Source organism: Diachasma alloeum, unplaced genomic scaffold (genome assembly GCF_001412515.2).
Source record: "Diachasma alloeum isolate Michigan unplaced genomic scaffold, Dall2.0 Dall_scaffold_00284, whole genome shotgun sequence".
In the NCBI taxonomy this organism is placed as follows: domain Eukaryota; kingdom Metazoa; phylum Arthropoda; class Insecta; order Hymenoptera; family Braconidae; genus Diachasma; species Diachasma alloeum.
In genome coordinates this window covers 275,823-291,117 of record NW_021680423.1, presented here as the reverse complement: position 1 = coordinate 291,117, position 15,295 = coordinate 275,823, and the positions used below count along the sequence as shown (strand labels likewise).

General features: G+C 36.5%; 1 protein-coding gene across 11 annotated transcripts in view; it reads left to right on the top strand.

Annotated features, from left to right (window-relative positions):
- Positions 1 to 15,295, top strand: part of LOC107038485 (paired amphipathic helix protein Sin3b) — a 42,761-nt gene that overhangs the window by 7,442 nt on the left and 20,024 nt on the right. For 5 of the 11 annotated variants that reach the window (XM_015257613.2, XM_015257606.2, XM_015257616.2 and 2 more), the window contains exons 2-7: positions 4,253 to 4,290; positions 5,928 to 6,217; positions 7,976 to 8,704; positions 9,223 to 9,474; positions 11,037 to 12,960; positions 15,082 to 15,251. In XM_015257613.2, coding sequence (XP_015113099.1) covers positions 5,948 to 6,217; positions 7,976 to 8,704; positions 9,223 to 9,474; positions 11,037 to 12,960; positions 15,082 to 15,251 — 3,345 coding nt within the window. In that variant the 5' untranslated portion in view covers positions 4,253 to 4,290; positions 5,928 to 5,947. Of the gene's footprint in view, positions 1 to 455; positions 521 to 1,095; positions 1,642 to 1,788; positions 1,908 to 4,252; positions 4,291 to 5,927; positions 6,218 to 7,975; positions 8,705 to 9,222; positions 9,475 to 11,036; positions 12,961 to 15,081; positions 15,252 to 15,295 lie in introns of those variants that run through there. The other 6 variants (XM_015257614.2, XM_015257612.2, XM_015257608.2 and 3 more) reach the window with 5 other exon arrangements.

Genomic DNA, 15,295 nt, shown 5'->3' with positions numbered 1-15,295 from the left:
TCCGTAGATTGCCGAACCTTGAGCCAATGAGCGGGCGTTTCTCTAGTTTCTCGGCCAGTCACACAACCCGACAGATACGCAACTTCCCCAATCCGACGTCCCAGAACCGACACCCGAACATCACCACAGGCAAACGTCGTATTTTCGTATTGGAACGAAATCAACCATTTTTAATTTCTTCTCCTTTATCACCCAAAACCGGCGTGAAAAAAAATCATTCCCATTACCCGAGACACCTCAACACAATCTGCATCACCTAGTGCCCTTAAAAATCACAACTCAACACTTTTCATCAACGAAAAATCAAAAATATTGGCCGATTTATTAGTGAAGCAACTTGATAAACGTGGTTTTGCGCAGTTTCCATGACCCAGATTGAAACGAATGGGGAGTTTGCTCGGCGCACGGAACAGCTGTTGGGCCGCGCGAACATGTCGACCACGGATAAAACCGCTTGGTTATTTCGTTGGAAACATGCGCGCGCCACTTGGCGGCTTCGTCGCCACTATTTTTCAGGGACGTACGTAAAAATTTCCATTATTTTCACGAAAATCGGTGGGGGTTTTGTGTGGTGGGTGGGGAGAGTCGTACAGCTGAGTTACAGCCTCTCAAAACACTCGTAGTCAAACCCTCCACCATGAATTTACAATCCCCAACCCATTCTCCTCCGAAATGAAGACGATAAAAAATCCGAAAATTGAAAAACCGAAAATTCTGTCACTGGGAGTCTTCGACTCGTTCAAATTTTCTCAGAGTTCCTATGGGTTACTGACCCCTGACAGGTGTCTCCCGCCTCCCCTCAACCCCCGTAAAATCCCTCCGCTCCCCTCCCGAATCACAACAATTGTTTGCAAAATTTTTGCCGCTGAAATTGAATTTTACCTCGACGAGGCAGTTTTATGGGCATTTGTGGTGACGAAAAATAGCAGACATTGCAGTTGTGACGGTACCCGGTGGCCCCATCGTTCCGGCGTCCCTCGCTACGCTACTGTCCCGCTGAAGTAAAATCCCCCACTTCTTTACCGCACCGTCTCGCTATACGACCAGTCAGTTCCTTGTTTGCCATACAAAATCCAATAGTTTGCCTTGGGTAGCCCCCGTGAGTTGCGAGTATGCTCCGTCGCAGTACGTTTTAACCGTCCCTTTCGAATAAAAAAAAAACCGCAAAAATCATTTCCCCCCCGACTAATATTCACCGCTGAGTAAATAAACAGTAATAAAGAATAAACGTGCTGAAGAAAGCTCCGAAGATGCGTGAGAAAATAATTTTGATACGGAGTACACGGTGGTATGAAGCTTATGTGCGTGTCGTGAGGCAAAAGTGCAAGGGAGCATAGTAGTTGTTTCCTGTTGTGTGCGGCTGGACCGGCCTGTCGTCGGCCCATTCGAATCATTTTCAATAATCATTTTCATCCAAAAATACTTGTCGATGTGGTGAACGTAAAGGGGAACGCGTAAACTTGAAACTCCGAGGAAAGAGAGGAAAAAAAAGGAAAATAGAGGGAGAAAGAGAGCGAGAAGAAAGGCATCATCGTGTGTGTTGGGGCCTGGCGTGGATTCTTTCGCTACGTGGTGGAAGATAGAACGTAAAATAAAGGAGAAAAGAGGAGAAAATAATACAGTGAAACTGGGGGGGGGGAGGTGAGAATCTTCAATCCCTTGGAATACTATTATCTTCATTTATCTATGATGTGAAATTTTGAGTGAGGAGTATTTTTGAGGTGGCGATTTTTCGGTTATTGTTGTTTTTGGGGGAATTTTGGGTGCGTGGGAGTGAGATTTTTGTCGCGACTGGGGTACATCTCACCCAGGAGGCCTCGACTCGTCAGGAGCCCCCACACCTCCCGGTATTTGATTGTGATTGTGACTGTTCACATTGAGGTGCGGGCTTTCGAGGAAATTCAGTGGTTTGTTCCGCGATTTTTAATGATTCACTTGATTTATTTGTTGTTTATTTTCGGGAATTCTTGGGTGGAATTTTCTGTGTTGAGCTGTGTGGCGCGGTTAAGTGTGTTATGTATTTACTGAGGAATATATTGCGTAACGGAGGAGAGCGCCGGAAAACGCGAGATCGTGTGCGGCACTTTGCGACATTTCTTTTTTTTAGCTTTTGGGGGAGTTTTTGAGGGGATTCCCAGGGGTTTTGCCGGGCGATTCCGTTGGGAGGGGTGTGTGGGTACTTTTTCGAGGACTTGCGGGGGTTTTTGGTAGGGTTTTGAGGGGGTTCGAGGGGTAAAATACCTCACGCGTCCCTCCGCGCGCAGAAACACTAACACCAGTGCCGAGTTTAACCACTACGAGTGTAGATGGGGGTCCCCTCGCGCCCCGCTGATTTGCTGGCTCGCGGGCAACGAGCGATTGTGTGTATTTTGTGTGGGGGGAGGTTTGTGTGTGAGTGGAGGTGCCTCCGAGGCCGCTGGTTTTGCCGGCAAACTTTGCTCCTACGTTTTGAGGGAACGCGTATTTATTCTTGTGTTCTGGGTGAAATATCAACGAGTGTTCCGAAGAGTTTTCGGTTTTCTTTGGCCTTCATTGGTTTATCCGATTTTTTAAATACAGTTTTATTTAGTTTGGAGGAAAAATCAGGTTGTCGTAACAAACTTTGAAATGAAACGGAAAAATGCGTTGTTAATTAAATAGCGGGGATTATGGGAAGCTAAAGAATTGGGGGGAAAATATTTGTCGAGGGGAGTTTTCCTTTATTTCTGAATCTCAGTCCTTCAAGTGAAAATTTATTTCTTTTGTTGAAAAAGAAAAACAATTAAAGAATAATATTGAGGATGTGATGGCCAAGTGGCCAGAATGCAAAGAACATTTAGAATATAAAATCTAACGCGAGGTTTCAACGGCTTGAATTCGTCCAAATAATTTCAAATGGTTGAGGAAAACCGTTCACGACATACACTGTTAGGAATTTATTGAAAGTTCATGGAAAATATGATAGTAATTTTCATATGAGTGACGTTCAATCGGATTTAGGGGAAAAATGGTTATGAAATTTATAGTTTTAGGTATAATTCAAGGAAATTCATGAGTTTCAAGTTGGAGTGAGATGGAAATTTTACATCTCGATTGAATATTCAGAAACAAAATTGCATGAATTCTCAATTTTTCCCTCAATTTTCCTGATTTTTCTGCATTTTTGTGAAATAATTGAACTGAAAAGTCAAATATATTGTTCACTTTTAGATCATTTTAACAAAAAATCAATGGAATATTTAATTTTTCAATGACAAGATTTCCTGAAATTTCAGTGGAACTTAAACACGATAAAAATTTCCGGAATTTCGCACGGAAAATCCAGACAAAAATTTTTAACAGTGTAATTCAATAATAATTTTCGAAATTAAAATTTTTTATTAAAAAGCTGAGGAAGACCTGTAACTTCTTAAACTATTATTTTTTAATATTATATGAATGCTTTGAATTATTTAAATATTGTGTGAATTTCTTGCTTTAATTAATCACAAATTGTTATCAACAAATTGAGATTTCTTGATTATGCTAGAAGGTATTGTGACGCCTTTGAGTTCGTGTCAATAAATTTTGGAACGTTGGCAAATAAAAAATCGAGATATAATGGAATTTCAATTTTTCGAGCAAAATAATGCTTTTAATTGGGAAGGATTTTGCGAAAAAGTTTTACAAATTTTTTAATTTTTAGTCCTCCAATCGGAACGATTTCTGAATCAAAAAACAAGCAAATTTTTGAATAAAAAATTTAACAGTCAAAGACTATGAAGAAGCTTGAAGTAATTTTTTTAAACATAAATTCCCGAAAAAAAATCGCGAAAATGGAAGAGGAAAATTTTTATCGTAAAACAAATACTGAAAAGGGTTCTTCAAACATTCCCCCTCCCAGATCCTTCAATTATTAATTATTTTCGCATTAAATTTCAAATTGAAAACAAACTTTTGTTTGCAAAACTCAGGAGAAAACGGAACAGAAGTGAATAGATGGAGTTGTTGTCGAAATTACTGATGTTGTTTTATTTACAATTAGTCATTAAAATCCTCAACTTCCTCACTGAGTGACTTGAGTATTAGTCATCAGTAATTACCGCATTGGCGGTTTGACAGCTTGCCTCTATCCAAAACAATAATGAAATTCCTCGGATAATATTTCATATCCACTCGAGCCAAACCATCCGTGAAGAAGACAGGGAAATGAAATGAAAGAGAAATTTCCTATGCATTTAGAATTTTAAGAGCCTCATGTGCATAAAATAAAGTTAGATATGATGTGTTTCAGGGCCGGTTGATTCACCTTGCAGTACCTACATCTGATAGGTGAGTCTTCATTCACCCTCAAAGAATAAATGAAGCTCAATACTAAGACGAATAAAAAAAATCGTGAATCTTCTTGAAATTCTGTTACTATTGGGGTGAACAGGATCTAAAATAAAAGGATCAGCTATACGGAAATATGATGGCTTACAACCTTCAAGAATTTTTAATTAGCAAAAAACAATTATTTGAAGTCAATAAAAAAACAAAGAATAATTTAATTGAGAAATAGTAAATTGAATGCAGCTGAAACCCCTAATTTCTGGACGACTGGGCCATATTTATTTTATTTATTAAGTGTCGATCGATAGAAAAAATAATTAATCACATGATTATACACGAGTAATATTATTGAAAAATCAAATAACCAGTACAATTTTTATTCTATTATTTATGCAATATTCAAGGGAACCCTACACTGAGAGGAAAACGACAGTTCTCACACAAGTCTTACTTGTACCTAAAAAAAAGTTTTTTTTTAATTATCAAAAAAGAATTTTTGTATATCCAATATGCAAAAAAGGGCGCCGCAATTGCAAATTTTTGCCGCAAAAATAGATTTAGTAGTTCAAAAAAAATTGTATTCTCTGTGCAAACAAAAAATGTAATTCCTAGCACTACTTCTTTATTATTCGACACTCCCATATTTTGATCCTGAAAAATGTTCGTTTTATGCGAGACAAAGAATAATAGTTTTTGATTTCGGCAGTTCAATAATTACAGACGAGAAATGAATCCTTAAATGAAATAATAATTATATGATAGCAATCTTGTAATTTAGGCACAAAATATTTTTTGATAAATTTTCCTCTATATAAAATATTCTCATGTTATCGAAAACGGAGCAATTATTCATGTTTGAAACTTTCAAATTCAAATCAAGCAAATTTCGTTTTTGCTAATTTTCAACTAGCGATTTTGTTGGCCTCAACAAGACTTGTTTGAGAACTTGTTTGTTTTTCCCTCAGTGTAGGTTCATTAAAAAATACTGGACCGTTTCGAGGGTTTCAGAACACATCTCTTTCCTGATGAAACAGGCAGTTGAAGAGATATTTAGAAAAAATGAACTGAAAAAAAAATTCTCTTTCAAATGCCTCAAACTGCAAGATTCGTCAAAAAGGTTGAAATTTTTGTTAGAGGATTTCAAAGAAAAGTAACATTTTTCGATAAATCTAACAATTGATACGAATATTCGTAAATATAAATAAGCTGATTCATTCGAAAAACTCACATTTAAGAATCTTATTCTCTACATCTCCCCAAAATCGCAGGATTTTCCAGAAAATTTCACGACTTTTTTTCACTCTCGAGAAAAATTCACCTCTGACTCAACAATTTCGCTCTAAATATTTGTGAAAAATAACCGAGAACCGGCGGTGCAAGATCTGTAAAAGAGTTCTTTACAAAAAAAAGGTCTTGAAATTGTTTGATAAATTCCCTAGTAACTGAGACATTCGCAGAATGATCTTATAATTCCACTTTACCATTTCTTTTATTTTCTACCACTATCTTACAAAGTTCAATGAATTCATGCGAGAAAATTAATATGCAAGACAGAGAATGTCAGGCTGTTAGGCTAGCCTGCAAACCCAACGAACAATAAAGAAAAAATAAAAAGTATGAATTTTTAATGCTTCCAGAATTTCCAATGTAATTTGAAATGAAACGAGTTCGTGGGGTGGACGAGGTAACAACGCCAATAGGAGTAACACAGAAGCATTTGGGAAGTGTCAGTGGAGTTGGAGTAAACAGTGGTAATAATTTGGAGTATCACACCAGTGGAATTGTGAGTGGAGTTACGTCTGGTCAATCAGTGAGGCCATTAACGTCCAAAGAAATGCCGGGTAGTATACAGTTTGGGACTACCCAGACTCAGCAGCAATATGCTGGGGCCATCGTCGTGCCAGCGGCTGCCCCATCACCTGTCAAGGTAAATCAATTTTCCCTCCCCAAAGCAGAATTTCCAAATTAAACTAAATGTCTGAATTAAATTTTTCAATGTTACAATTTTTTTAAAATGATGCAGAGCTCATGAGTTGGATGTTGTGGTATCTTTTGTATGGAAAACATGAAGTACAAAATTTTCTAGGCTGCAGTGGGTGGTAATCACGGCACAACGTGTAGCAGCAGCAATGTGAACACTGGATTGCACGTTAGTACTGGTCTAGGTGTTGTACCACAACAGCCTATTCCAGGATCACATGTACAGTCATCACATTTGCAGCAACCAATGTTGAGGCACAAGGTATGAACGTCATTGTACTCATGAGCTCTAGCATGTTTTTTTGGTTTATTTGCTGAATATGCATTATGATTATTTGCAGATATTTATCAATTTTACGTTGAATTTTGTTGATTATGCAGTTATCTCGAAAGTTCTGTTTTGAAGCTTTGAAACATTTCCACAATAAACGTCCCTTGATAATCTTCTTCAAGGATGTTTATCAGAAAGCGCAAACAATCACAGGAATTTAGATTTTTTTTCAACTGATTGGCAGAGTTGTCTCCTTCATGTTGCTAAAAAAGTTGATTCACTAACACCAGTTGATTATTCACGAATAGACAATAATTTTCTTGGTAATTGAATTGAATATATTTGTGCACATTTCCCTCTATTTTTGTTGTTGTCTTCAGACTCTTTCATTGAGTGAATTATATATTTGGGAACAAATCCCATAAGAGCCTGTGTTTAAGGATATTCATGTACTTTGGCTATTTTTTCTCCAGTGAAATGCTTTTCTACTTTTGTAGTCGCACATCAGAGCTTTCATTTGAGCTCCATTTGACCCTAATTTTTCGGAGATTTTACAATGATTTTATTATTTAAACGTTGCAGATTTTAATTTGAATCTCGATATTGAACCGTTAAAAAACATTTAGAAAATCCGAAAAAAAATAGAAAGTTTACTTTTGGAGGAAGATTAATGGAATAATTAAAAAATTGCAATTGCATAAAAATCATTTATTCGAAATAGTAACCAATTTATTCATATTCAGAATTTTACCAGAAATCGATTTTTTGCCTAAGAAAATTTCTCCGAAAGTTTCAACAATTCCAATTATTCATTTATAAATAATGAATGTCTAAAAACTAATAATTCTGTGTAAAATGTTATTTGAATGACGCTGAATATGCATGATTTAAAAAAAAAAATTCCTCACGCGATTTAATTGACAAATTTGATGATGGAAAATGATTGAATCTGTACCAAATTGTAAAAGATACTTGGATATCCTTAAAACAAAATTTGTTTATTTCACTTCGTCAAAACTACTGTCACGAATTTCCCCTAATCATCACGAATGTTTGTTTCATATGTTGCCTCATCAGTCTAAAAAATCGATTTTTGGAAAATAAACATCCTTAAAATGACTGTTTAAAGAGATAATTCCATAACTAACCAGATGTGCGTCAATTGAATTCGAGGAAAGCCCAAAATAAATTTGTAGATTCCACAAATCTCAGTTAAAGTCATTGAATGGACAAAAGTAACAAAACATTTTTTTGTACGGAAGTTTATGAACAAAAAAAACTATTACGATTCTTCTCTGATCCACCAGTTTCCAAGACGCTTGCGAAATAATCTACGGAATTTCAGACTCAACAGAATTTAATTAAACGAGAAAACTTGAGTGAATCGTTTCCAATTAAGAAAATCAACGAGATGAAATTTGTTTATGCTTTCAGGTGCATACAAATGCAACAGCCCCATTAGCCCCAACGCCCCCAGCGAGTCTGAGCACCAGTAGTGGTTCTCAGCAGCAATTTCAAAGGCTAAAAGTTGAGGATGCACTGTCCTACCTTGACCAAGTTAAATACAAGTTCAACGATCAGCCCCAAGTGTACAATGACTTTCTCGACATAATGAAAGAATTTAAATCCCAGAGTATAGATACACCAGGTGTGATAACACGTGTTAGTAATTTGTTCAAGGGACATCCTGAGTTGATCGTTGGTTTTAATACATTTTTACCACCTGGTTATAAGATTGAAGTGCAGGCCAATGAGCAGGGTTATGCATTTCAAGTGTCAGTGAGTATGCCAAGTCCAACGGCAACCCATACAGCAACCATATCCCAGCATCATTGTACTGTTAATGTTGGCTCACCACCAGTGGCATCACCACCAAGTCAACCGGCAAAAGCACCATCTGTACTGCAAATAATGCAGGGAACGGGAAACATACATCACTCAATTGCTAATAATATATCGAATAATAGTTTGACGATTCATGCTGCTGTACCATCACCACCGCCAATTCAATCGTACAATAATTCACACATAAGTGCAGCGCAAGCGCAAGCTGTCAGCCAGGCACTCAGCCAGGCACAGGATGGTGTACAAAACAGTGGACAGACACAACAGAGTCAACCCGTTGAATTCAATCATGCCATCAATTATGTCAATAAAATTAAGGTGAATATATTTCATTTATTATTTATGGAAAATTATTGATGAAATTGGGTGGAAATGATGGTTTGATTTTTGTTGAATTGTTTGAATAAAAGGCATTTTTCAATTATTTCGTAGACATCCGTCAGAAGGAGAGGTCCAAAAAAATTTTTTGTAGAAAACATCTCTCGAAATTTTTCTTGCACCTAGTCAATTCAAAGTTTTATTGATTTTTTTGCAAAAATATATTTTTAAGAAAAAAATGTTTGAATGCATTTAGCAACAAAAAAAGGCTTGAGAATTTCTTCTGATCATAATAGTCTCAGAAATATTTTCAAACAAATTCTATGGAATTAAAAAATGTCAACACAGCAGTTATTCTCTTTGTAATAAAATAATTGATTCCTTTTTTCCCTATTGTTTTCTCATTGTTGTAAAAAAGCGTCGGTCTGTCATTAAATAAAAAAAAAATACTCAATTGATTTGAAATGAATGAAATTGTAAATGGATAACTAATGATCATTATCAATTTATGCTCACAGAATCGGTTTCAAGGACAACCAGACAAGTACAAACGTTTCTTGGAGATTCTCCATACATATCAGAAGGAGCAAAGAAACTTGAAAGAAGCCGGTCACATGGGAGCTGGTAGTGGGAGTGTTCCGTCTGGTGGAAAACATCTGACTGAGGCGGAAGTTTACAGTCAGGTGGCTAAGTTGTTTGAGAATCAGGAGGATTTACTTGCTGAGTTTGGACAGTTTTTGCCTGATGCAACGAGTCAACAGAGTGCGCTGGTGAGTTTTTTTTCTCTTTCGATTGAATCCTTAGATTCCTTCATTCTTTCATGATATTGAAAATATCAAACGGTCGCTTCATCAGTGCAAGCCTTCACTCAATTGAACACTCTTCATTCATCACAATTATCGTAGAATTAATTCAAATATCTCCAAAACTTTTTTCTAACTCTACATCAAGTTAAGTACTTAATATAAATTAGTAATTAAATGGTACGTAAAAGGGAGTTTCTCACAGTTTTTCATTAAAAGAAAACTTGGTATTTCTCAGATGAATGCATAATCGCATTTATGTTTTAAGTTCTACCATTTCCGTCACGAAAATGACGAAAAAATGAGGTTTAAGAACTCTAATGCATTCATCTGATTTAATCATTCCTAAAAGCTTTTTAGTATTTTAAATGGAAGAAAATCAATAAAAGCACGACACCAAATTGAAAAAAAAACATTAATTTGAAACATGTTGTTAAATATAAAACTAGTTTCGTAATCAGCCATTTTAAAGATTCCTTCAGCTATAAAAAAAATATCTTGCCATTTTCTTCGAAAATTCTTTTGTTTGCATAAATAAGTAATCGACAAATATGCCAAGTTTACGCATTACGTTCTGCCATTTCATTACGAAGAATTTGAACAAATTACTGTCAAAGGTTTCTCTGATGTCATTTTTAATTTTTCTCGAGAAACAATTATTTATCCGATTTCATCACTCATCAACATTTTTTTAAGAAATCAATCAACACTGAAAAACCAATTAAGAGTCTTATGGCAGGGTTATTTTATTCCAAAAACTGGAATTCAATTATATCACCATTTTTTGTGTATCAATTGTGAATTATATTTTTGAATGACCTCATGGGGTCCACAAAATTCAAAAAATGAATTTTAAAAAATTCTCATAATTCAAAAATTCAAAACATATTCACTTAAGGCCCGGGTGTAATATTTTTCGAACGTTATCTCGATGTTTTTTTTCATCTTTCGTCATCTGAAATTGTCAATTAAGTCCTTCATCATGCAGAAGTTTTGAAAAATTATGAATGAATAATCAAAAAAAAGTAGAAGAAATTTTTAGATTTTTCAAAGACCATTTTTAATTTATATATACGATAAGTTGAATAACAAGAAATTGAAAAATATATCTGATTTACGGTTGCAAATGGCGGCCTGTCACCGAATATCATGCAGGGGGAAGATAAAAAAAATCCAGATAACATTCCAAAGATAGTACACCCGGGCCTTAACTCTAAAAAATAATATTTTGAGTTTCAAGTTTATCTTTGCTTTCGTGTGGCAGAACTGTATTTTCCCATAAGAGTCCATGTGAAAAATTGTGAACGAATTAAAACTGTAAAAACTTCAATCTTGAATTGTTTCCGCATTTTATCCCCCTTGCCATAAAGTCCTTAAACTAAAATCTCCACAGCTCTCTTCATCATCATCATCACCATCATCACCATCATCACCAGATCACTCCTATCATTTCCCCCCACCCCCGACAAACCAATACCAAAAATTCTAAACAACATTTTCCCTTCTCCATGGTGCCTAATTGGTGCTAGTCTGCAATGTTTCAGGGTAACAAAACCACGGTAAACGACCACGCAGCAATCGTGAAAAAGCCCCTGATAAAAGCCTCCTACAACAACACAACATCCCTCCCCCGTGATCACCGAGAGCCAGGTAATCCAGGAGGTCTCGATCGAGACCGAGACCACCGAGATCGTGACAGAGATCGTGAACGTCCAGGTCCCCGTGACCTGAACAACACCCAAAAATTCGGTCACAGTACAGGCCAGCTGAAGCGCAGTCCCTCCTTTCCAACGTCAGTGTCCACCGGAAACTCCCACCATCCACCTCATGGTCCCCCTCCCCCGAAGAAGCACAAGGTATCGGCTTCAGTGCGAGACGTGACAATCGCCGAAGCAGGAAAATACGGTAGCCTAAATGACTACGCATTCTTCGACAAAGTGCGAAAGGCCTTGAGATCTCAAGAGGTATACGAAAACTTCCTCAGATGTTTAGTTTTATTCAACCAGGAGATAGTCTCGAAGAGCGAATTAATCCAGCTGGTGACACCCTTTCTGGGTCGTTTTCCCGAATTATTAAGATGGTTCAAAGAGTTCTTAGGACATCTGCAAGACACCGCAGGCATCACCTCGACAAATTCCAACAGCAACCTGGTGGAATCACTGCCGAACAACGTGGTGAGGAGCCATCAGGATCGACCCCAGGGTGATTTAGCCATGGAAATAGACTACACAACCTGCAAGAGACTAGGTGCTTCCTACTGTGCTTTACCAAAGTCCTACGTACAGCCTAAATGCTCTGGGAGGACTCAATTGTGTCGAGAGGTGCTTAACGACACATGGGTATCATTCCCCACGTGGTCGGAAGACAGTACCTTCGTAACATCTCGAAAGACTCAGTTCGAGGAGTTTATTTATCGATGTGAGGACGAGAGATTTGAGTTGGATGGTGTGATCGAGACGAATGCAGCGACGATAAGGGTCTTGGAGGGTGTTCATAAAAAAATGGGAAGGATGAGTCAGGAGGAGCTGCAGAGGTTTAAACTCGATGATTGTTTAGGTGGGTGTTCTCCAACGATTCATCAGAGAGCGTTGAAGAGAATATATGGGGACAAGGCTGCTGATATTATCGATGGGCTGAAGAAGAATCCGACTGTTGCTGTGCCAGTCGTACTCAGGAGACTGAAGAGTAAGGAGGAGGAGTGGCGAGAGGCGCAGAAGGGCTTCAATAAAATTTGGAGGGAGCAGAATGAGAAGTACTATCTCAAGTCACTGGATCATCAGGGAATTAATTTCAAGCAGAATGACGTTAAGGCCTTGAGATCGAAGAGTCTGTTCAATGAAATTGAGACACTGTGCGACGAGAGAAATGAACAGAATGACAGTGGTGATGGACAGGGCAGTGGTCCTCACATGGTGCTTCCTTACAAGGATAAATCAGTGCTTGATGATGCTGCCAATTTGTTGATACATCATGTTAAACGACAGACTGCGATACATAAGGAGGATAAACAACGAATTAAGTTATTGTTAAGGCACTTTATACCTGATTTGTTCTTTCATCCGAGACAGGAGTTGAGTGATGATGAGAGGGATGAGGATGATGATAAGGAGGAGGGCATGCCCAGTGGATCACAATCGTTGACGACAAATCCATCGCCACTTGGGTTGCAGGGCTCTAGGAATAATAAAGCATCACCATCACCTCCTAATGCCAATGTTAAGAGCGAGGGGGATATTAAAGTACCTGTTCATGCATTGTCGACTGATCCTGATGAGGCGTATACGCTGTTCATGGGATCTAATAGCTGGTATTTGTTCCTGAGGTTACATCATATACTGTGTGAAAGGCTTACGAAAATGTACGATAGGGCGGTAGCGTTGGCTGATGAGGAGGCCATGTATAAACAGCAGAGGAAGGAAGTGGCTGCTGTTGCACTCAGGTTAAAACCAAAAAGTAAGTTTGAGGTTTATGGAGTTTTGTAATTTTGTGGTGGGTTTATTCTGGAACAAAGTGGGAAAACGTTGAGAGGCGAATTGAGGTTTTTGTTAATTAAAAGCAATTTTCAAAGTGTTGTGCCGGGGTTATTTTGTTCCAAGAATTGAAAGTCGATAACGGGAGTTTTTTTTCTGCATTACCTCAGGGGAATCTCAATCCCTTCTAGGACAATTTGCTAGTAACGATTTTTAATTGATTAATTCTGCAAATTTCACACAATGTTTTTTAATTTAAACCATTTTCATGTAATGCTACATTATTTCGTAGCATTACATGAAAATGATCAGAAAGTTTTGAACTTCTCTCGACTTTTTCGTGGAAAAATCACATTTTCGGATAAGAGCTCGTGTTAAGGGGAGACGGAACCCCTTTGTCTACATTAAATCTTAGAATTGTGTTTTCTCCTACAATTATTAATTTCTATCTATGAAATTACTTTATCGACTCGATTATCGCATTGTTGAGTCAATGAAGTAGTTTAATGAATAAAAAATAATAATTGCAGAAGAAAACACAATTCTAAAGAGTCATATAAACGCAAGAGTTCCGTTTCCTCTTAAGGATATCTAAATATCTTACAGTTTAGTATAGAGCACCCTATAGATTCAACCATATTCAGTCATGAAATTAGTCAATTAAATTGCGTAAGAAATTTTTTTTTTAAATCATGAACATTCAGCTTCATTCAAATTACATTAGAATTATTTTTTTTTTTTAACATTGGTTATTTGTAAATGAATAACTGCAATTGTTTGAACTTTTGAAAACTTTATTGCTGCAGATATGAAATCGATTTCTGGTAAAATTCTGAATATGAATAAATTTGTTCGATTCCGTACCAATGATTTTTCTGGTAGAAAATTGATTATTGATAATTTATTTATAGAAAGTACTCGTAATTTTTTAAAACCGCGATTTTTAAATTATTTCATCACTCTTCCTCCAAAAGTAAACTTTCTAATTTTTTTTTTTCAGATTTTTAAAATATTTTCTAATGGTTCAATATCGAGATTCAAATTCAAACCTGCAAAGTTTAAATAATGAAATCATTGTAAAATGTCTCGAAATTTAGAGTCAAATGTCGCTCAAATGAAAGCTCTAATGTTCGACTGCAAAAGTAGGGGAGGTTGGGGTAAAACGGACACTTTTGACTTTTTTTAAGTCTTAATGAGCGGTTGAAATGTTGATAAAATTAAATAATTTTTTCTTCCAATACAAAGAACAATTGTTTCCCTTTGTGACGAGCCTAAACTGAGCTCAATTGATCAATTTGTTTCTGAGTTATGAATAATTTTAAAAAAGTCTAAAGTGTCCGTTTTACCCCACACTCCCTTATAAAAATATTTCACTGGAAAAAAAAATAGCTAAAGCACTTGGATATCCTTAAGAAACACTGGAACTTACCATCAGAGTAAAAATTGGATTCCCAGTTTATTCATCGTCAGACGAATATTTAGCAAAACCCAAATTCTTAAATCATCAATAATCTTTGTATCTATAGTGTAAGAAATTGGGTGTTGTTAAATAGTCGTCTTGCGACGAAAAAACTGGGAATTTCCATTGCTTCTTAAAGTCCCAAAATGACTATTGGCTGTTCTCGTCAACGGTTTTCACTTGCCACTTAAAATTTTCTATGGATTAAAAATGTAAAAACTTCGTGTGTGAACTTTTTTTAGAATTCACTTTCCGTTTTTGACACCCCGTCGTAACGTTCTTAATATTCTCCATGTAAAATTAGTCTTATTCCAATGATTTTGTATTCTACTAGATGTGGAAAATCAACTTGCGCTTTACTCCTTTAACTACCTCAGAAATGAATGAATCTCAAATAAAACATCAAGAGACATATTTTCCATTGTCGAGAAATTTTTTTATGAAGCACGTCTTGATATTTTCTCTCAAAAACTATTATTCTAGAGATAATTTCCGCATTAACCATGAGAAAGTTGCGTTTTTGAATTTATCCATCAATTGGGAATTGAAACTGGGCTTTTTCATTAAAAAAAAATTCTGACAAATGATTAAATTGTTATCATATTTTTTTCTAAATGATTCTAATAATTTTACTTTTTTTTTCAGATGAAATAGAAATAGAAGAATATTATCCAACATTTCTCGACATGGTGAAAAACGTTCTCGACGGTAACATGGAGAGTACAGCGTATGAGGACACCCTGAGAGAGATGTTCGGCATCCACGCATACATGGCATTCACCCTGGATAAAGTGGTATCGTACGCAGTTAGACAGGTGAGCGTTCGCATAAACATGAGACCTAGAATTCGAGGAATATA